This window comes from Cervus canadensis, chromosome 23 (assembly GCF_019320065.1).
Source record: "Cervus canadensis isolate Bull #8, Minnesota chromosome 23, ASM1932006v1, whole genome shotgun sequence".
NCBI classification, from domain to species: domain Eukaryota; kingdom Metazoa; phylum Chordata; class Mammalia; order Artiodactyla; family Cervidae; genus Cervus; species Cervus canadensis.
The window spans coordinates 37,328,777-37,351,523 of NC_057408.1; the positions used below are offsets into that span (position 1 = coordinate 37,328,777).

General features: G+C 40.5%; 1 protein-coding gene across 3 annotated transcripts in view; it reads right to left on the reverse strand.

The window, feature by feature from the left end:
- The window catches only part of MAPRE2 (microtubule associated protein RP/EB family member 2), a 221,742-nt gene that overhangs the window by 75,394 nt on the left and 123,601 nt on the right, over positions 1 to 22,747 (reverse strand). For all 3 annotated transcript variants that reach the window (XM_043444233.1, XM_043444232.1, XM_043444231.1), the window contains one exon: positions 1,053 to 1,198. In XM_043444233.1, coding sequence (XP_043300168.1) covers positions 1,053 to 1,198 — 146 coding nt within the window. The remainder of the gene's footprint in view (positions 1 to 1,052; positions 1,199 to 22,747) is intronic.

The window sequence follows — 22,747 nt, forward strand, 5'->3', positions numbered from 1 at the left end:
TAAATACACAAGGAGCCAAGTTGCAAATTAACCACAGCAAAGGTAATAAACTTGAAAATGATTCAAGAGGTTTAAATGTGTAAGAGAATGTATGTTTTGCAATAAAAATAATGAGAAGCCAAAATTTTCTTAATATTTTGATAAGAATGCTTTGATTATATGCTTTGAAGACACTAACTGCATTAAATAAAAAATATATACAGTTCAGCAAACTTTTCTGTTTTCTTTTAACCTCTCTTATAACCCAATATTTAACTTTTTATTTTCATAGCCTATTTATTACTATGCAAACAAAAGTTTTCCATTTCTCCCTTGCTTTTCTCTTTTTCCTTATTTAAAATTCATTTTTTTCCAACTTATTCCCTGCAAGAGCTATATCCTAAATAAAGACTATGACTTTAATATGTATATAAACTGAATGGGCTTCAGCAATAGTCCTTACGGGAGGAAAAAGGACTCTAGCCTAACTTCACTTGTATCACGCCAGGACAAAATTTTAAAGTTCAAAGCGGGTAAAAGAACATTTTATGGACAATGAGTGAGAATCTGAGTACATACACAGGACACTTGGGACGGGTAGTCCCTCACTTTAACTTCATAACCACAGGGACCAGGGTTCCGATCCCACTTTACAGATAGGTATACTGAAAGAATTTAAATAACTTCCTCAAGTCATGGTGCTAAGATTCAAAGCCATGCCATTTCTACGGGATTTCGTGATTTCTTTAAAGAAACAAAACGAATATGAAGAGCCACAGTGGCATCTGGCAAACATGAAAATTTCTCACCTGCATTGCTAATACAGAATAACAACATGTCAGCATTCATAATTTCTGTTAGAGTTTTTAGTTGAATGGCTACAAGTTTAGAAATCTCCTTAGATAAAAACCTCAACCAGGTATGAGAAGTGAGGGTTGTGCTTTATGCTGTATATACAAAACTCAGCCTACTGATATCAAGATATAGCCCCTTGAAATGTTTTTGGATTCTTGCACAAAAAGAAGTTTAAGCAAAGACGATGCATTTTACGGAGGTACAAATCTGTCTCCTACCTTATCAACATTCATTCGCTTGAACGATGCTTGCAGAAGCTTAAAATTGTGAATGTACTCATGCTCCAACTTTGCTTGAAATTTTACTTTCTTCAAACTAATGCAGCCTGGGAAGAGCATGTCCATGAACTGGCAGTAGGCCGCTCCTGAAAAGAGACAAGGACAGGACAGGTGTGAGTCCGAAGGCGCCACGTGTGACTGAGGGGCGCTGGGCAGGAGGGAGCCCCACGTCCTCAGCCCTCCTGCTGGGTGTGTTCCCCTCCTGACTGCACCCACACCTCCTGGTCCACCACGGCTGGGTGTTGGACAGTAGGGATGGGTCTGGATGCAGCTCCTCCACTTCCTCACCCCTAACCACTGTGGTACAGACGCTCTTCATGACAGCATCACCGGATTCCATCAAAAATGAAGAGAACTTCATTCTTTAACACGTAAGGAAATCAGGGTAGGAACAACACTTCTTAGCTTCTCTCAGAAAAAAAGGAACATATTTTTTCCTTCCATCGAGCTGCTACCAGCTCCAAATCATTAACATGTATAAGAGAAAAACAGCCGAAAATGTCTACATGAGCAAACTACAGGAAATATGGAGCTCGGAAAAAGAATATGTATATGACGCCCAAGCTGTTTTACATCCATCCTGCAAAATGGCTGAAGTTAAACTGTTTAACTAAGCCATCTAATACCAAAAACAGTTGTGTACCGATTTAATTCCAGTCCAGAGCAATGGGGTTCCTATATTAACATGAAGGATGGAGACATGGAGACTCTGAAACTTACAGAAGTTCGGAATCATACTGTTTATGACTGAGAAATGAAAATAATAAGACATGTCCGATGAGTCCCCTGAGGAAACAGTCATAGAAAAAAGGGTTCATTAGTAAGTCTTTCATATACATCTGTATGTACATTTTTATGAAGAACTCTTAGATCATTACAATTTCAACTAGAAAACTGCAGAAAGATCACAAATATTGATTCAAATCTTCTTAACAGTAAAGGCTAAAAGCATTGAGTAAAAGAAATTCTGAGTCAGAAAGGTTATTTTTCTTTTACAAGTAGGAAAAGCAATTGAGTGGTGAGAATGGGAACAAATAGCCATTTATGAGTGCTCTTTGCTTCTGCACTTCTCCAGATCCTCAGTCTGTTTCTATAATATGCCAGTAATATGCCTTTTTGAACATAAAGGGCTCCCCTCCATCCACTGGTGTCAAGGTTTTGTAAGAAGTCTTTTATTCTGTTTGAGAAACTCTCCCTTACATAGGAAGAGACCACTTGGTCTCTTATGTCAAACAGAGGCTGAGCATCCTTTACTGAGATAGGAATCCAAGAAAAGAGGGAAGCAGAAAATGTTAGTCAATTAGTCGTGTCCAGCTCTTTGCGGTCCCATGGACTAGCCCACCAAGCTCCTCTGTCCATGGGATTTTCCAGGCTAGATACTGGAGTGGGTTGCCCTTCCCTTCTCCAGGGGACCTTCCGGACCCAGGGATCGAACCCAGGTCTCCTGCATCACAGGCAGATTCTTTATCATGGGCCACCAGGGAAGCCCTATCAAGGATCTAGGGGCTGCTAAAGACAAAACGGTGAGGCAACTCATTATGTGTAGGTAAGACTATAAGGTGATACAATAGAGACCACAGTAAGTTATCACCTCCAGAATCTTTACATCTGTGATGCCTCCTTTAGACGCCAATACCCTGAGTACAAAACTGGGATTTTGTAGTCAAGCAGATGGGTTCTCTTAAAAACAAAAGAACGTAAAACAAACCCAAACAAAATACACTGGAAGAAATAAGCATCATGACCCTGGGGGGTGTTCTTACAGCTGTCATCCATTATCCGGCTCTTCCTCTTGACATGCCACCAGATGGAGCCAATACCAATAGCCACTCAACCTGATTTTTATAGAAAAGGGGATGTCTAAACCCAAGTGTCTCATTACCTGCCATTTAAAGAGTTATTTTCACTTCTGTAGTGTTCAACATAAAGTTTACTTATGGAGACACCAGTATCTATGCATTCTTACAAACCTACCAAGCAAATCACTCATTTTCCAAATTCGAAAAGTAATAGCAGCTTTTGAGGAAAAAAAGAAACAACTTGCATATAGAGTGTGAAGCAAGGAACGAAAAATCACCTCCATCATCCAGAGAAAACCACTGTTAATACTCTGGCACAAACCATTCTTTTTTTTTTTTTTTAATTTAACAGACCGTGATTCCTTTTCCAGATCATTAAATATTCTCTACTGACATTTTTAATGGCCTTCTGATTTTTATATCATGCTTAGCAACTTTCCCAAGCCAAGATTACATAAATATGCATGTGTATTTTCTTTAAGTACTTTTATGGTCTCAACTTTTACATTTACATTCTGAATCCATGTGGAATTTATTTCGGTCTATGATGTAAAGGATGGTTCTAATTTTAGTTATTCCAAATGTTAGTGAAAATGGCATTTTTGGCTCCCCAGCAATTGGACGCCTTCCCATCTGACTTGATGCAACAGGACCCTGCCTCCCACCACAGCACCGAAGGTGGGCGGACAGTCCTTTCCCCACACCCAGCTTGTGACTTAGGCTCTGTCTTTGGATGCTCTTGCCTGGGTTTCTGAATCTTGAGGGGGTGAGTGAAACATGCAGGGGCCATTAGAATTTGGTCATGGTGGCCACGGTGGGATCTAGCAGAAGCTGGAGCAGCCCATCATCATCCTGACCATCCCAGGCCAGTGGCTTGAGCAAGGCTCTCTTTCTAGTTTCTTAGCATCTTTTGCTTGCTGTCATCTTATGAGCTTGGTTTCCCCAAAGACCCTGAGCTGCCCAGAACCATTTCTGTAAATCTGTCTTTGCTTCAACTTGCCACAATTATTTTCTGCTATTTTCTAACCCCAAATGCTGACTGATAAAGTTAGGGAGGTGTTGAGCACCACTGTTTCATAAATAATCTATACTTTTCCCACTGAGGAATAACTGTTTTTACTCTCTATGACTTTTCTAATACATGCTCTTAAAGTCTTTTCTTAGTTGCTTTTTTTTGGGGGGGGGGTCCTGTCCCTGTGATGGTTGCACACTCTTCCTGGTAGCTCAGTGGTAAAGAGTCTTGCCAATCTGCCTGCCAATGCAGGAGACCTGAGTTTGATCCTTGGGTCGGAAAGATCCCCTGGAGAAGGAAGTTCCCAGTATTCATGTCTGGGAAATCCCATGGACAGAGCCAGGGGTTACAGTCTGTGGGGTCACAAGAGAGTCAGACGTGACTTAGTGACTAAACAACAGCAATCACAAGTATTACTACATGTAGAATAATTTCTCCTCTCCCTTTCCTCAAAAATTTCTCAAATTCTGTTACGCATTTATTCTTTCTATAACATTTTTGAATTTGTCATTCACAGCACAAAGAAAACAGATTTTCTTTTAAAAGCAGTCATTTACTATGTAGTGACAGAGCTTTATTGAAATATAATTCATACACCATGAAGTTCAATCTTCTAAAGTTTATAATCCAGAGGTTTTTTAACACAGTCACAGAATCATGCCTCTATCACCACTTTCTAATTCCAGAAGGTTTTCAAGATTTTCACCGGCCAAAAAAACCCCAGTCATGTTAGCTGCCACTCTTGACTCTCTCCTCCCCCAAGGCCATGGTAATTAAGCACTAAATCGGTTTTCGGTTGCTATGGACTTGCTTACTCTGGACATTTCATATAAATGGAATCACAAAGTATGTGGCCTTTGCATCTGGTTTCACTCACTCAGCAAAATCTTTCCCAGGTTCATCCAGGTTGTGGTATGTGTCAGAACGTCATGTTCTTTTTTTATGGCTGAATAATACTCCATTGTATGAATACAACATATTTTATTGATTCAATCATCAGCTGATCAACATTTGAGTTGTTTTCACTTTGGGGTTATTATGAACAATGTTGCTACAAACACTCATCTACAAGATTTTGCATGAACATAAGTTTTCAATTCTCCTGAGATATACCTAGGAGTGGAAAAGGGCGCTTTTGTGTTTAACATTTTGAAACACAACCAGACTGTTTTCCAAAGCAGGTGCTCCATTTCACAATCCCACCAGCAATGTATGAGGGTTCCAGGTTCTCCAGATCTTCACCAACATTTACTGTCTTTTTGATTCTAGTCATCCTAGTGCATGTATATTTTTGATTTCCCTAAAGACAAATGATGTTAAACATCTCTTCCACATGCTTTTTGATTATTTTTATATCTTCTTTGGAGAAATGTTTATGCAAATCCTTTGCAGGGGGCAGGGTTAGTTGCTCAGTCATGTCCAACTCTTTGAGACCCCATGGACTGTAGCCTGCTGGACTCCTCTGTCCATGGAATTTTCCATGCAAGAATACTGGAGTAGGTTGCCATTTCCTTCTCCAATGTCAATCCCTCGCTCATTTTTAAATGAGGTTAAATGTCTTCTTATTGGTGAAGTGAAGAGTTTTGCTACATTTCAGAAACAAGTCTTTTATCAGATATTTGCTTTGCAAATATTTTTTACTGTGAATTGTCTTTTTCTTCCTTTTTAAAAAAATATTTATTTATGCTGCACCAGGTCTTAGTTGGGACACACAGGATCCAGTGGGATCTTCGATCCTTGTTTTAACATGCAGGATCTTTAGTTGTGGTATGGAAAATCTTTAGTTGTGGCATGTGGGATCTAGTTCCCTGATCAGGGATTGAACCTGGGCCCCCTGCATTGGGACTGCAAAGTCTTAGTCACTGAACCGTCAAGGGAAGTCCCTGATTGTCTTTTTCTTGATGATATCCTTTGAAGTACAAAATTTTTTAACTTTGATGAAGCACAATTCATCCATTGTTTCTTTTGGTAATTACTTGGTTTCTGTCATATCTAAGAAACCACTGCTTAATCCAAATGCATAATGATTTCACTAACTTCTCTTCTAAAAGATGTTTAGTTTTAGTTCTTACATTTAGGTCAATGGTGCATTTTCAATTATTTCTTCTATACACTGTGCAGTTTGGATCCAAATGTCATTATTTTGTACATGATCATTCAGTTATCCCAGCACCATTTAATTATCTTGGCACTCTTGTTGAAATCAATTAATTATATATATATGTGTATACACACACACACACATGGTTTATTCCTGAGCTTTCAATTCTATTCCATCTATATACCTATCCTTGGGCCAGTAACACTATCCTGACTACTACAGGTCTGTAATCAGTTTTCAAATCAAAAGTAGAAGTCTTCAAACTTTGTTTTTCCTTTTCAAGATTCCTTCAGCTATTCTGGGTTCCATGAATTTACCTATTAATCTTAGAATCAGCTCAATTCCTGTAAAAAGGTAGTTGAGATTGTGACAGGGACGTAAGTGAATCTAAAGATTAATTTGGGGAGCAATGCCATCTTAACAACATTAGGCTTTCCAATCCACAAACAGGAGATGTCTTTCCACTTAAGTTCCTCCAATGATGTTTCAAAGTTTTTGGTGTATGTCTTCCAATTCTTCGTTAAATTTCTTCCTATTGTAATCTCTTTAATGCTATTTTACATGGAACTGTACTCTCAATTTTATTTTCAGATAACACTCCTAAGGTTGATTTTGGGATACTGATCTTGCATCCTCCAATCCTGCTTATTCGTTTTAATAGTTTTTTGTTGGTTCCTTAGGATTTTCTACATGTGAGATCATGACTCTAGTTTTAATTTCTTTCTTTCCAAGCTCAATACCTCATTTCTTTTTCTTTCCCAACTGGCCTGGCTGGAACCTCTAGAAAAATGTTGTATAAAAGTGCTAAGAGTGGACCTCCTGTCTTATTCTTGGTCTTTGTGGGGGAAGCAACTAGTTATTCACTCTAAGTATGATAACCTTTGCAACCCTATGGGCTGTAGCCTGCCAGTCTCCTCTGCCCATGGGATCTCCCAGGCAAGAACACTGGAGTGGGTTGCCATGCCCTCCTCCAGGGAATCTTCCCGACCCAGGGATTGAACTTTCATCTTTTATGTCTCCTGCATTGGCAGGCAGGTTCTTAACCACGAGCACCACCTGGGAAGCCCAAATATAATAATAACCATGGGTTTTTCATAAATGACATTATCAGATTGAAAAGTTCCTTTCTATTCCTAGTTTTAGTGATTTTTAATCATAAAAGGGTATTAAATTTTGTCAAATTCCTTTTTTAATATTCACTGAGACTATCATGTGGCTTTTGTCCTTTATTAATACTGAGTACAACACTGCTTTTCATATGTTAAGACAACCTTGCATTAACCCCATTTGATCCTAGTATATAATCCTTTTTGTTTGTTGCTGGATTTATTCTGCTAGTATTTGTTGAGGATTTTTGTGTCTTTATTCGTAAGAGATACTGATTTATAGTTTTTGTGTGATATCTTTTTTTTTTTTTTTTTTGGTTTTGGTATCAGGGTGATACTGACCTCAGAGAATGAATTGTAAAGCATTCCCTCTCTTTTATTTTTTGGAACAGTTTTTAAAGGATTGGTGTTAGATTTTCTTTAAATGTTGGTAGAATTCAATGTTAAGTTATTTGGGTCTGGGTTTTTATTTGTGGAAATTATTTCTTTTTTAATTGCCAATGCAATCTTTTGTTACATAGGACTATTCACAATTTCTATTTTTTAAGTTTTTGTAGTTTATGCCTTTTTAGGTTATCTGTCCATTTTATCTAGATTGAAAATTACTGCTTTTAAACATTTACTTTTATTGCTATAGTTATTATTCATGAGTTCTAATAAATTTTCAGTTAGTTCTCTGAGGTTTTATCAGGAGAAATCAATGCATAAAATAATGCATTTGTTGTACCATGTATATATGTATATATACATAAAGTATACAAAAAATATATACCAACTACCTTTTCAACTACCATGGAGATAACAAAAATGTTTTCCTCCTTTGATTAACATTAAATTTCTTCAGTCATCATCATTGATTTCCTAATGTTGAATCATCTTTGCATTCCTGAACTAAGTCTTACTTGGTGGTGTCCACAAAGTTTTCATTACAGTGCTGGCTTAGATTCACAAACTCTTAAATGAGATTGTGTGCAACATTTTTTGTACGGTTTTGTCTTCTTTTCTTATGGTTCTTTTAAGTTTAAAGAAATAACTTAAAACTATGGGAAACCGTCCACATTTTTGAGGGTCTAAAAGCTTGAGCACTAGAGTTAAAAAAAAAAAAGATCTGGTTAGAATCCTTATCGCACATCAGCTACCAGTACGTCCTGGGCTTTTCACACCTTCCCTACTCATTCATTTCACCTGAACAGCAAAGAAGCTGACTAATTTCTTCAATAAACAATGAATTAAAGGGTGGATTACATTAGCATTTGCAGTAAGTTCAAGTTATGTTATATGATCATTTAGGTATAACATTGTATGTCATTTTCTAGAGTCAAAGGAGGCCCTGAGAATTAAAAAAAAATATATCTTACTGACTTCGAAAATGTTGCTAAAGAATTGTTGCTACTGCCTCTGGGTATCTCCATTTGGATATTTTCAACTTCATTCCTCAAATCTCTAGTGCTTAAAAGAGACATCATGAAAAGGATACCTTGATATTAACTGTTGCTACTAAGAAGATCATCAGTGGTTCTTGTGGGGCAGGAATCCACACTCAGGCATATCTTAAACAAGGCTGTCATGTTCTGACTCCCATCAAAGGGCACCCCTCCATCTGTGCTCTGGGTCCCATCTCCCCTCACCTTCTCATGGATGTCACTACTGCAGCTTTCCTCACTCTCCTGCAATGTCAATTTCTCTCCATGTGGTCTTTGTTGTTGTTTTTTTTTATGTGGACCATTTTTAAGTCATGTCCAACTCTTGTGACCCCCAAGGACAGTAGTCCCCCAGGCTCCTCTGTCCATGGGATTCTCCAGGCAAGAATATTGGAGTAGGTTGCCACTCCCTCCAGTGCATCTTCCTGACCCAGGGGTCGAACCCGGGTCTCCTGCATTGCAGGCAGATTCTTTACCAACTGAGCTATGTCTTTACTGAATTTGTTACAAAATTGCTTCTGTTGTATGTGTTGATTTTTTGGCCCTGAGGCACCTGGGCTCTTAGCTCTCCAAGCAGAGATTGAATTCACACCCTCTTCACTGGAAGGTGAAGTCCTACACTAGAGCGCCAGCAAAGTCCCCTGACTTTTCTTAACATGTGCAAACATGCTCTGCTGTCATATGATTTTGACAAAATAAGATTTTAAAAACCTCCTTAACTCCATATAATCTGTTAGTTTGTTGTTGTTTAGTCCCTAAGCTGTGTCCAACTCTTTTGCGATCCCATGAACTGCAGCTTGCCAAGCTCCTCTGTCCATGGGATTTCCCAGGCAAGATACTGACGTGTATTGCCATTTCCATCCACTTCCATCTCCATGGGATCTTCCCTACCCAGGGATCGAACCCGTGTCTCCTGCATTGCGGGCAGATTCTTTACCACTGAGCCACCAGGGAAGCCCCAATCTTTTAGCTACTATGCCATTTATTTCCTCCTATACACGGCAAAACTTGACAAAACTGTCTTTATTTTCAATGTTTACTCTACCACTCAAACCAATTCAATTGTCTTCCAATCTTACTATAGAGGTTACCAAGGTTATCAATAATCTCTCTGTTACTGAGTCAAATAGTCACCTTTTTTTCTTCATCCAGCTCAACCTCTGAACAGTACTGGGTTCTGGTGACCAGTACCTCCATCTTCAAAGTCTGCATTTTGTTCCTTAATTAGACAAAACAGGTACCAACTAACTTAAAAATCGAGGAATTGCTGCCATTGTCCTAAAAGTCTAGCCAGCCACAGTTTAGGATGTTGCTCACCTCATTGACAGGTGTAGAGATTTGGGGTCATTTCATTCATCCCACAATAATGTGGCCTACATTTCACACAGATCCCACTTTCATCAGATGATGCCAAGGTTGCCATGATTCATGTACCGCCCCTTGCTAAGGATACACCCGTGGTTCCTGTGAAACCATTACAAAATTCAAACTCCTTCCCTGCCTGCAGGGCCCTGTGACCAGGCCTCTGTCCACCGCTCCCTGGAAGCTCCGTTCACACTGGCTTCCTTGTTACTCCCCGTTCTTGCTATTCATAGCAAGGCTTAGAGGTCACCTCCTCAGAGGCCGTCCCTGACCACAGCAACTGAGGTGACCCCTGCGTTACTCGGCCACCTCATTTAGTTTTATGTCTGGGATTTTATGGTTAACTCATCCGTTGGTTTGTGGACTGCAGGTTTCAAGAGAGTCTGCACTTTAATCTGGCTGGGTCCGCTCTGTATCCAAGCCTTTAATGTGGTACCTTGCACGGTAGGAGCATCAGTAAACATCTGGTTAATGAATGAGGGTTTACAGGTTGTAGCAGCTGAACCACAACAAGGGCTGGTAAACAATAAAATTCTAATGTTACCAAAGTCCTGGATAAGAGGCATTACTGGAAGAGTTGCTATCTATTTTTTTAAGAATTGATGGGGTAGAAATACATTAAAGACAAAACAAAAACCTAACCAAAACAAGAGCTACTCTGGAAATCAGTCTTCAGAAAAGTGAAAAATAAGCTTTAAAAGGCTAAATACTAGCTATCACACCAAGGTAAAAGCAATACAAATTGTAGGATGTTGTGCTTACCAAGACATTAATTATGATGGGCTATGCTCTAAGCCCATTGGCTCAAGGTGCTACTGCAGTTTTATGAAGGTCAGTGAGATTCTGGAAATAATCAGGAAAAAAGCAGAAAAAAGGAAAATATTCTGCCTTTGTACAGTGCCATGCTATGCCTGCGCTTATAGCCCTGAGGATAATTTCAGTTGCAATATATCAAAAGTGACATAATGGAGCTGAAAAATTGGGGGACAGGAATTCAAAATGAACAGCTGGGGCACGGTATGAAGGCAGAACTCAAGAATGAATATTCAGACTCAAAAGACTTGAGGATGTATGATTTAGGTCTATGAAATCATGAACAGCATGAGAAGACAATCTCATTTTTACCAGATCCCATCCCAGCACCCCAGCAGAAGAATATCAGAATAAACTGACATTTTTTTAAAAGGAAAGTTTCAGATAACAAAAGAGAAAGGAGATAGTACTCAACAAGTTTATGGGTTGTATTATGCCAAGAAATAGACAAAAGGAAAACACCTACATTTGTGTAAAATCTGTAAAGCGTTCCTATCTATTCAAAACCTTCTGAATCCCACGGAAGTAAGTATTTTAAATTATCATCACCCTATTTTATAGACTTGGGAACAGGTTCAGAAAGTCATTCTGCTACCAAAAGTAACACAAGAGGAATTTTACACTCTGTTGTGAACTCCAATTAAAAAGTTTTTTTTCTTCTCCTTCTCTAAGCTGCTTCCAAGATTTATAAAATTTAAAGGTTCAAAGAGAGCTTAGAAAACTTGCTAGATTATAATTTTATAAGGAGTCACAAAGGAAAGAGAACATACGAACCTTTCAGACTGATGGGAGCGGTGTCAGCCATTCCCTCCTCATAGGAGGATCTTGGGCTGGACAGAGAGCTCATTAATCTGCCCCAGAGTCATGATTTTATATTTTAGTATACATACTCCTAATAACTTTATTTTACATATATAGGGTATATATATGTGTGTGTATATATATATATAAAGCATATCCTCTCCCAATAATATATTACTATTCACTTTTCTGCACACCTGTAACACAACACTGTAAGTCAACTATTATACAACAAAAATTAAAATAAATAAATAAATTTCTATAGTCCTTGAAAAAAAATAATACATTACTGCTGTCAAGATTTCACAGTACTTTCCCAGAAATGGGACACAATCTGTGGAGAAGACATCAAGCTATATTTGGTTTGGCCATGAACGGCTACTCAAATTGCCCATCTGATTTTCTCCCAGGCCAGGGAACCCTTCTACAGAAAAGCCTATGTCACTGAGGTATTCATTTATCACTTTGCATAATCTTACTTGGTACCAATAAAGGGTCAGAAGCAAAAAGATGACATCTATTTAATGGACACATCTGTGCAATTATACCTTTAATTACAGAAATCATACAACTTTTTAAAAAAGCTTATTTTCTCAAATTACTATCAGTGAAGACAGAGGAGGGGGTGGGAAGGATAGAAAACCAGACTACTGGTCCTTGGAGCAAAGCCTCGATCATCCTGAATGGACTGTGACATGTCATCACACCCTTCTAAGTCAACAGTATTCCTAGCTGCAAAATGTCTGGTCTGGACAGATCTCTAAGCCCTAAAATGAGATGATTCTCTAATTCGCAGTCCATCACCAACTTGTCTTTTAAGGGACACTTGATATTTCTGCTAATTAGGAGACAACAATGTGTTTCATCCTCATATGACTAAGACTTTTGCCAGCGTGCCTGCTTGTAGCCATCGCCATCTTTTGCTCGGTTGCTATGGGAGACAGGAGTATGTAGCTGCATCTGCAGGATGCTCTCAGGAGCACCCACTCATGTCCTTCCCACCCAGGTACCCTTCTTTGAGCTCTTGATACTGATACACTCAGCAACATAATCATACTTTCTGTCATCTTCGGCAGCTGACTATTAAGTATCTTTCCCATTAGAATACTGCTTTTATACAATAATCACAAAATCATTCCCACTCTGTTTTTGCATTCAGCCCATCTTTCCTTGAACTGATCTCACCGCAGAACTGCATCGGTTACCAAAGCCCAAACCTCATGCTGGAGGCAGTATTCCCTTTGGGAAATCGGGGCTTCCTAATGAGCAAAGCGAGGCTGCAAAACACAGGGTTACAGATTTCCATCACATCAGCAGAAACCACGCGACCTACACAAACACAAGGCTTGAAGACTTTAATGGCAACTATGACACAATGCTTTGAAACGTGAACATTTTAAAGGAATTTAAAGTTCCCAACTTCAACTCCATTTTTCTAATCCAACAAAAATGTGCTGAAATTGGTAGCAGCCCCATGCTGTTTTCACAGGCATCTTTCGCATTCCTGGCATGAGCAGCAGCTTCATAGCTTCAGTTACACAGTATTATTTAACTTGGTGAAAGTGACCTTAGGACACTGTCTACTTCACCTGTCCAGAATCACAGATTCACAAATAGAGATCTGGAATTGAGAAACTTGGTTTCAACTGAGTTCAAGCCCTGGAATTCTCAGGGTCCTCAACTGAGCTTCCTGCTTCTTCCTTCGGCTTGGAGTTATGTCAGAAACTTTTAATTCATATTTTAAATGAGTCTCAAAGACAGATAGCTTTCAAACCGATTCCTTGGAGAGGAAAAGGAGTTGGAACCAGCAGGAAGACTTCATCTCCTGCAGACATAGATGGAGAAAGCTTCTGTGACTTATACTCGATACTAAAAGCACTCCATCCATGCCCTTCTCCCACTCAGGAAGCTGTCAAAGGATATTTTCATCTTTCTTTTATAGAAAAAGAAATAAGCTAGCAATCATCATGCCAACAGATGGATTTTTAAGAGTATCATCAGATATATTAAAAATCCTTGTCAAACCATGTCATTGGGCTTTCATCTGATACATGTCCTCAAGTTTTACTGATTCCTATGATATAAAACCTTTTTAAGAATCTTACAAGGCTGCGGCAAATTACAGTTAAAGATACCAAAGCTCTCTGTTCACAACCTGCCTTCAAAAACCAGGAGTCTTTTTTATAAAGTAAGTGTTGTATTAGTCGCTAGGTCGTGTCCAACTCTTTGTGACCCCATGGACGGTAGCCCGCCAGGCTCCTCTGTCCATGGGATTCTCCAGGCAAAGACACTGGAGTGGGTAGCTATTCTCTTCTCCAGGGGATCTTCCCGACCCAGGGATCAAACCTGGGTCTCCTGTGTTGCAGGCAGATTCACTGTCTGAGCCACCAGGTAAGCCCCCCAAGATCAATGCAGTGAGTTGATTTAAAAGTGGTTGTTCATCAAAAAATCATGGAAGACTGAAGACTGTTTTCTTTCTACAGTAGGAAATTTCAATACAGTAAAAATCTACATTGGGCTTCCCAGGTGGCGCTAGTGGTAAAGAATCCGCCTGCCAATTCAGGAGACTCAAGTTCAATCCCTGAGTTGGGAAGAAGCCCTGGAATAGGAAATGGTTACCCACTCCAGTATTCTTGTCTGGAAAATCCCACGGACAGAGGAGCCTGGCGGGCTATACTCCATGGGGTCCCAAAGAGTCGGCACAAAAGAGCCCCTGAGCACAGCACAAAAATCTACACACCAAATAGCCCTTGATTAAGATTAAGGTACCAATATTTGTATTTAAAAGTATATTTTAGAGAAATAATTAGATTATGACAGATAGAAACATGTAATACTCAGAACAGAGCTAGTATTTTAAGAGTGGTAAAATAAAATCATGAAAATAATTTTCACAGACATGAACTGTAATTCTGAGTTGCAAACTGGATGCAAAGAACGCTAAAGTCTAACTGGACCGTTTCCAGTTGTTTTGTTCAATGAAATCATAATTACCCTGCAACTTAGCATCTTGCAGTTGAATGCCTTAGGGAAAAACACAAAACTTCAAATCTGCCTGCTGATGCAAACAAAGATTCAGTCACCTGACACAAAAAAGAAATGGCAGGTGAAGAATCATCGTGTTGGTATGAAAGGTTTCTTTTCATGACGACCCGGAGCTGGGTGCTTGGTTTCACTTCTCGTTTCTAACGCCAGTGACTTCGTTTAGGGTAATGCACTCATCGAATTTTATCAAAACAAGCTGTCTGACATAAGCAGCTTCGTACCATAAGCTCTGGCCTCTACATGGGAATCAGGAATGCAGGAATGGGAGAGGCACTCGGAGCGCAGACAGGAATGGTGGCAGGACAAAATGTCACTGGCTCCCAGATGCTGAAACTGGCAGCACGACGTCCCTAAGGCCAAAGTCCGAGAATAGAGCTGAAGTTAGAATCTGGCTTTCCAGACAGAGGAAGAGAGGCAGCAGGAAAAGCTTTTATTACAAATGAAAAACAAGTTAGAAAGATACATGGGAAACCCATTCTGAAGGGGTCACTTTTCTTACCGGGGTAATCAAAATAGAAAGTTTGGTAAAGCTGTAATAGCAGAGGATATAGTTTCTCTATGACTGTGCACTCATGGATTTTCACACATTTGTTTGTATTACCTCCTCTAATGGACAAAAAGAAATTTTTTAAGTACTGAAATTACATGAGTGACTATGTAAAAGGGCAAGATTTGTATTTTTTTTAAACAGAATATTTCACTTAATTTATTTTTGGGGTTGGGCTGGGTCTTTCTCTAGTTGTGGGGGTCGGGGGGCTCCTCTCTAGTTGCGGTGCACAGCCTTCTCGTTGCGGTGGCTTCTCTTGTTGCAGAGCACATGCTCCAGAAGCAGGGGCATCAGTACCTGCAGCAACAGCTGTAGTGCGTGGGGGCTCCGTAGCTTCGGCACACGGGCTCTGGAACATGGGCTCAGTAGTTGTGACGCATGGGCTTGGGTGCTCCATGGCACATGGAATCTTCCTGGACCAGGGATTACACCTGTCCATATGCACTGGCAGGTGGATTCGTACCCACCAGAGAAGTCCAAAAGGCAAGATTTCAGTTAAGAAAAGCTTTAGGAGGTAAGAATCTGAAAAGCTGGATTTCTCATCTAATTTCTGTGGTTATAAAGAAATGCCCATCTGGAAGGTGGTACAGACGGATGTCGCTTGGTTTCTTAATCAATGAAAAAAATCAATAAACCAACAAATACTTATTGAGGAAAATCATTTTACTCTTAAAGGACCAAGAAATTTAGTTTTGAGAGATCAGAGAAACATACATGGAAATACTAGCAAAAGTACAAAACATCTCTAAGAGTTAAACTATATGGCAGAGTCACAAGGATTAAAGGAGTTAGTTCAAAACTTCTGTCTAACTGTTGTTGTTTAGTCACTGAGTTGTGTCCGACTCTTTGCAACCCTATGGATTGCAGCATGCCAGGCTTCCCTGTCCTTCACCATCTCCCAGAGCTGACTCAAACTCGTGTCCATTGAGTCAGTGATGCCATCCAACCATCTTTTCCTCTGTCATCCCCTTCTCCTCCTGCCTTCAATCTTTCCTGGCATCAGGGTCTTTTCCAATGAGTCAGTTCTTCGCATTAGGTGGCCAAAGTACTGGAACTTCACCTTCAGCATCAGTCCCTCCAATGAATATTCAGGACTGATTTCCTTTAGGATGGACTGGTTTGATATCCCTGCAGTCCAAGGGACTCTCAAGAGCCTTCTCCAACACCATAGTTCAAAAGCGTCAATTCTTCAGTGCTCAGCTTTCTTTATGGTCCAACTCTCACATCCATACATGACCAGTGGAAAAACCATAGCTTTGATTATACAGACCTTTGTAGGCAAAGAAATAATGTCTCTGCTGTCTAGGTTGGTCATAGCTTTTCTTCCAAGGAGCAAGCATCTTCTCATTTCATGGCTGCAGTCACCATCTGCAGTGATTTTGGAGCCCAAGAAAATAAACTGCTCAATAAACTCCCCCCAAAGAGTAATCAATATTATCAAACAGATAAAGTCAAGTCAAACTTGCACAGTCATTTCTAGACCTGAAGGACCTTGACTTCCGGTGTTGAGGTTAATGGTACTCAATGACCTTAAGACCTAAAGAGGGAACACACACATTTTGCTGAATGAATAGGCTGGAAGGTAGCACTGGGGATGGTCTTCAGAGAGGCATTTCAAGCCAAAATAGGGAATTACAACAGCTGGTGAAAGCTGAGTTTGGGCAAATGCAGGCAACAGGGAGGGAAGTGAAGGGGGAAGATGCTAGGAAGATGGATTGCTGACAGACTATTCAAGGCTTTAAAAGCAGCAGCTTAAGTTAATTTGGTAGGTAGTGGGGGAACCAATATTTCTAGGCACAAGTTTCTTTAGAGAAGAGTCCCTTAAACTGTGCCATTTTTAAGCTCCAATTTTAAGAATGTATCTATTTTAGAGGCAAATGAGATTAAGGATAAATGACCTAAAGCTGTCCATCGACAGATGAGTGGATACAGAAAATGTGGTATATACAATATCCATACAATGTAATATTATCCAGCCATTACAGAACAGACTTTTGAACTCTGTGGCAGAAGGTGAGGGTGGGATGTTTCGAAAGAACAGCATGTATATTATCTATGGTGAAACAGATCACCAGCCCAGGTGGGATGCATGAAACAACTGCTCGGGCCTGGTGCACTGGGAAGACCCAGAGGAATCGGGTGGAGAGGGAGGTGGGAGGGGGGATCGGGATGGGGAATGCGTGTAACTCTATGGCTGATTCATAGCAATGTATGACAAAACCCACTGAAATGTTGTGAAGTAATTAGCCTCCAACTAAAAAAAAAAAAAAAAAAGAATGAGATTACCATAGTAAGTGACAAAAAGATAAATAGGATATCACTTATTGTGGAATCTAAAATAAGCCAGAAATGAACTAATTTATGAAACAGAAACAGACTCACAGACATAGAGAACAGACTTGTGGTTGCCAAGGGGAAGGGAGTGTGGGGCCTACGTTACAGCACAGAGGACTATATTCAATATCCTGAGATAAGCCATAATGGAAAAGAATATGAAAAATAATATAGGTATGTATAATTGAATCACTCTGCTTTATAGCAGAAATCAACAGAATACCGTAAACTAACTATACTTCAATAAATTTTTTTTTAATCCCTAAAGCTTATAAACCATCCCAATTTCTCAGCAAATTTCTATTAGACTACTGCTCATATCACTCTATCAACAGTACTATATGCAGGCCACTGTGTGACCTCCAGGTGTCATAGTTGATGAAGAAGCTTTTAGTAGGTGTGAACAGAGCACAAACCCGCAGTCCATTTCTACACTATGGACCACTCACTACGAATCAATGTTAGAAAGACTGCCTTCTTAACGGCTAAAGTCACTGTCCCTGGGACTGGGACCTGCAAGGTTCTTCCCAGATCAAAGCCATTCTACCTCCTCTCCAAGGCTTGCAGCTGAGGGTTCCTTCCCTACTGCCACCCCTCCTCACATCCAGTCCTCCAGCTCTCACCAATGCCAAAACTATCACCAATACCAACACCATCCCCTCCTTTCCAGAGATGGCCATCTTCCCCACAGCTCCCTGAGAAGAGGCCTGGAAGCCAGAGAGAGCCCAAAAGACCAAGGTGGTACCAAAGGAAGCCCCCAGCATTGCAGAGGAACTACCATGTCACATTCATGCAGACCGTGATACACAAGACAGTATTTTTCTATAATACACTGCTTTCTGCATATTTCCCAGGTTTATCCTTGTCTAGGCAGAGGAACCAGAGATCAAATAGCCAACATCCACTGGATCACAGAAAATGCAAGAGAGTTCCAGAAAAACATCTACTTCTGCTTTATTGACTGTGCCAAAGCCTTTGACTGTGTGGATCACAAGAAACTGTGGAAAATTCAAGAGATGGGAATACCAGACCACCTGACCTGCCTCCTGAGAAATGTGTATGCAGGTCAAGGAGAAACAGTTAGAATCAGACATGGAACAACAAACTGGTTCCAAACTGGGAAAGGAGTACGTCAAGGCTCTATATTGTCACCCTGCTTATTTAACTTATATGCATAGTAGAAATGCCGGGCAGGATGAAGCACAAGCTGGAATCAAGACTGCTGGGAGAAATATCAATAACCTCAGATATACAGATGACATCACCCTTATGGCAGAAAGTGAAGAAAAACTAAAGAGCCTCTTGATGAAAGTCAAAGAGGAGAGTGAAAAAGTTGGCTTAAAACTCAACATTCAGAAAACTAAGATCACGGCTTCCAGTCCCATCACTTCATGGCAAAGAGATGGGGAAACAATGGAAACAGTGACAGATTTTATGTTCTTGGGCTCCAAAATCACTGAAGATGGTGACTGCAGCCATGAAATGAGAAGATGCTTGCTCCTTGGAAGAAAAGCTATGACCAACCTAGATAGCTAGACAGCATATTGAAAAGCAGAGACATCACTTTGCTGACAAAGGTCCATATAGTCAAAGCTATGGTTTTTCCGGTAGTCATGTATGGATGTGAGAGTTGGACTGAAAAGAAAACTGAGCGCCAAAGAATTGATGCTTTTGAACTGTTGTGCTGGAGAAGACTTGAGAGTCCCTTGGACTGCATGGAGACCCAACCAGTCCATCCTAAAGGAAATCAGTCCTGAATGTTCATTGGAAGGACTGATGCTGAAACTGAAACTCCAATACTTTGGCCTCATGATTCGAAGAACTGACTCACTGGAAAAGACCCTGATGCTGGGAAAGTTTGAAGGCAGGAGGAGAAGGGGACGACAGAGGATGAGATGGTTGAATGGCATCACTGACTCAATGGACATGAGTTTGAGCAAGCTCCAGGAGCTGGTGCTGGACAGGGAAGCCTGGCGTGCTGCAGTCCATGGGGTTGCAAAGAGTCAGACACTACTGAACTGAACTGAACCCTTTTCTAAGCACAATTCTAGTATTATGAGGATCCCAAATTAGTATGAGGAATGTACACGTATTTACTTCTGAGATTCAATCCTAGAAGAAACTGAAAGAATGAAATGTAATTTTAAAAAGAAAGAAAAGAAGGCAAGAAAGAAGTTTTCTTTAAAAACATTGAATTTTTTAATGTTATACTTCACTGTAATCAAGTGTAATTTTAAAGTTGACATACACTATGAATTGTCAAACAAATACATAATCTAAAAGAAATCAAAGTGGAGAAGTGATCTTCCTTTGGAGAATGCTAGGAGAAACTGTGGGAAATTTTGTCATCACGAGTTTCCCATTTATATGCTTCTTATTGTCAAATTGGTCTAGGTTAAGACCAAACTCTTGGATAAGAACAAACTCCTGACCCAATCTGTGGAGTGATGGTTATTTTAAGAGCTGCCAAGCAATTCTTCTGTTTTCAGGTATGTCATTCTAACATGCCCAAGATGCCCAAACATTTGATGATGACTTCTGACACTCCTTTTTTTTTTAAATAGTATTTACATGACTGATAAAACTGTAAATTTAAAAACAATTCAGGAAAAAACTAGGTTAGAAAAAATATTTTCCTTTGAAGAACAGTAGAACTTGAAGATGCATGGCTTGATCATCTCAGCTGTGCAGAAACTGGATGGTCTATCTCTGCTTCAGATATTCAGAGCACAGATTGCCTGTTCATGTTGTAAGGCCGTTCAATGGTGACAAGGGCTGGATGGCCACCACTTCTGTCTAGGGACCTTGCTTAATCTTTGCTTTGTACTCAGGAAATGCTGAGGAAAAAAAGGAACTTAAATGCTCTGGATACAAATGTGTCAAGAACTTTGGTAGTAAAGGAATGGGTCCTTACTAGGTATCATCTGTATTGCCTTTTTTTTTCTCGGTTGCATTGAGTCTTAGTTGTGTCATGTGGGATCTTTCATCGTGACACACAGACTCTCTAGTTGCCACACACAGGCTCAGAAGTTGTAGTGCATGGGCATAAATGCTCCTTAGCGTGTGGGATCTTAGTTCTCAGACCAGGGATCAAGCCCACCTCCCATCCCTGGCATTACAAGGCAGATTCTCAATCACTGGACCACTAGGGAAGTACGTCCCTCTACTGCTTTCTGTATCTGGCTGTATCCCCAGACTCTAGCCTGCCTTCTGACACACTATAGGCGCTCAATAAATATTTGGTGACTTTAGGAATACCTAAAGCAATACGTTAGAACACCAAAAAATAGCTAAATAGTCATTGCTGTTCAGTCGATTTAGTCGTGTCCGACCCTTTGCGATCCCATGGACTGCAGCATGTTACGCTTCCCTGTCCTTCACCATCTTCCAGAGCCTGCGCAAACGCCTGTCCATTAAGTCGGTGATGCCATCCAACCATCTCATCCTCTGTCGCCCCCTTCTCCTCCTGCCCTCTATCTTTCCCAGCATCAGGGTCTTCTCCAATGAGTTGACTCTTCACATTCAGTGGTCAAAGTATTGGAGCTTCAGTTTCAGCATTAGCAATAGTACATTTACTCAAAACCCCCAACTTTCTCTTTTTAACCTGAACCTAGCTTAGCGAGCATTTCAATTAAACTCCATTTCAGAAACATTTATTAATTATCCACTAAATCCACATGGCTGTTTGGCCAAAGACTCAAGAAGCTTTTCTAGGCTGACATACCCTGAGTATTCACTGAAAGGACTGATGCTGATGCTGGGGCTCCAATACTCTGGCCACCTGATGTGAAGCGCCGACTCACTGGAAAAGACCCTGATGCTGGGAAAGACTGAGGGCAGGAGACAGGGGCCTCAGACATTTTCTGCCTAAAATATCCTTTTGCCACCTTTTACAACTGAACAGAAATCCCTCTTTCGTTAAGTTTAGCCCAAGCATCGTCTTCTCTATGGAGTTTTTCTGTTCCCAGTACAGAATTAGCTGTTTCACTACAATGGCTATGAAAGCCAAGTAGTAAGTTGGACTTGCATTTTAATTAGCCATCTCTCTTAGCCGACTGCTGGGTAACTCTTTACCAGCTCTTTAACATGGGGGATGGGGCCCAATTCATCCTTCTACTGTGGTGCCAGAGGGTCCGCTGTGCCTGTAAACTGCCGGCAGCTCTAGAATTTCCTTTATAGAAGAGGTTGAGGGGCTGCAACCTGGCTGGAACTGGGAGACAGATACGAAAAGAGGCTAGAACTGGGTGGAGACAGATGACTATTCTTTTTTTCTTTTTAAAATTTTTCTTGGAGTATAGTTGCTTTACAGTGTTTTGTTAGTTTCCGCTGTACACCAAAGTGAATCAGCTGTATGTTTTTATATATCTCCCCTTTTTTGGATTTCCTTCCCAACGAGGTCACCGCAGAGCACGGGGCAGAGTTCCCTGTGCAGGTTCTCGTTAGTTATCTATTTTATACATATCAGTGTGTATGTGTCCACCCCAACCTCCCAACTCATCTCACTGCTCCCTCCCATCCCCCTTGGTATCCATATGTCTGCTCTTTACATCTGCGTCTCTATTTCTGCTTTGTGAACAGGATGATCTGTTTTCCTAGATTCTGCATATATGCATTAATATATTTGCTTTTCTCTGACTTATTTCACCCTGGATGACAGTCTCTAGGTCTATCTACATCTCGGCAAATGGCACAGTTTCAGACAACTATTCCTAAATGTTGCACCAGCATGTCCCTTTTGTACAGGGCTAAGCAGACAACAGCTTTTCATATGAAAGGAGCTGGAGAAGAACTGAAAGAGGCGCCCAGCACAGCTAGAGCAACACAGGCTCCCTGAACAGAAGGAAATGCATGGGAAACAGTGATTCCTTGAGTCACACATCCTTTGGGGGACCCAGTATATACATAACAACATTATTCTAGAAGATGTTCTTTTTCTCACTGAGGAACTGAGGATGTTATTAGTAAATGTCCTTGCAGCTCCAAGTTTATTAAAACAAGCCTGGGTCCAACATAAGGGAAGGGCTACATGCCTGGGCTTCAAATGTGCATGTGTGTGTCTCTAAGGAGCCATGACTCTGGTTACTGCTCCACTGACCAGGGATTATCCCTAGAGACCTGAATCAGAGCAGGTGGCAACATGTCAGAGCCCTCTAGCCTTGCTTAGAGGGCAAGAGAGTTTAGGAGAGAAGAAAGGAGGCCAGGTAGGGAAAAGGGGCACCTCATCCCCCACCCACTCTCAGCAAGCAGAGTAAAAAGGAATTTGAGGGACTTCTCTGGTGGTCCAGTGGCTAAGA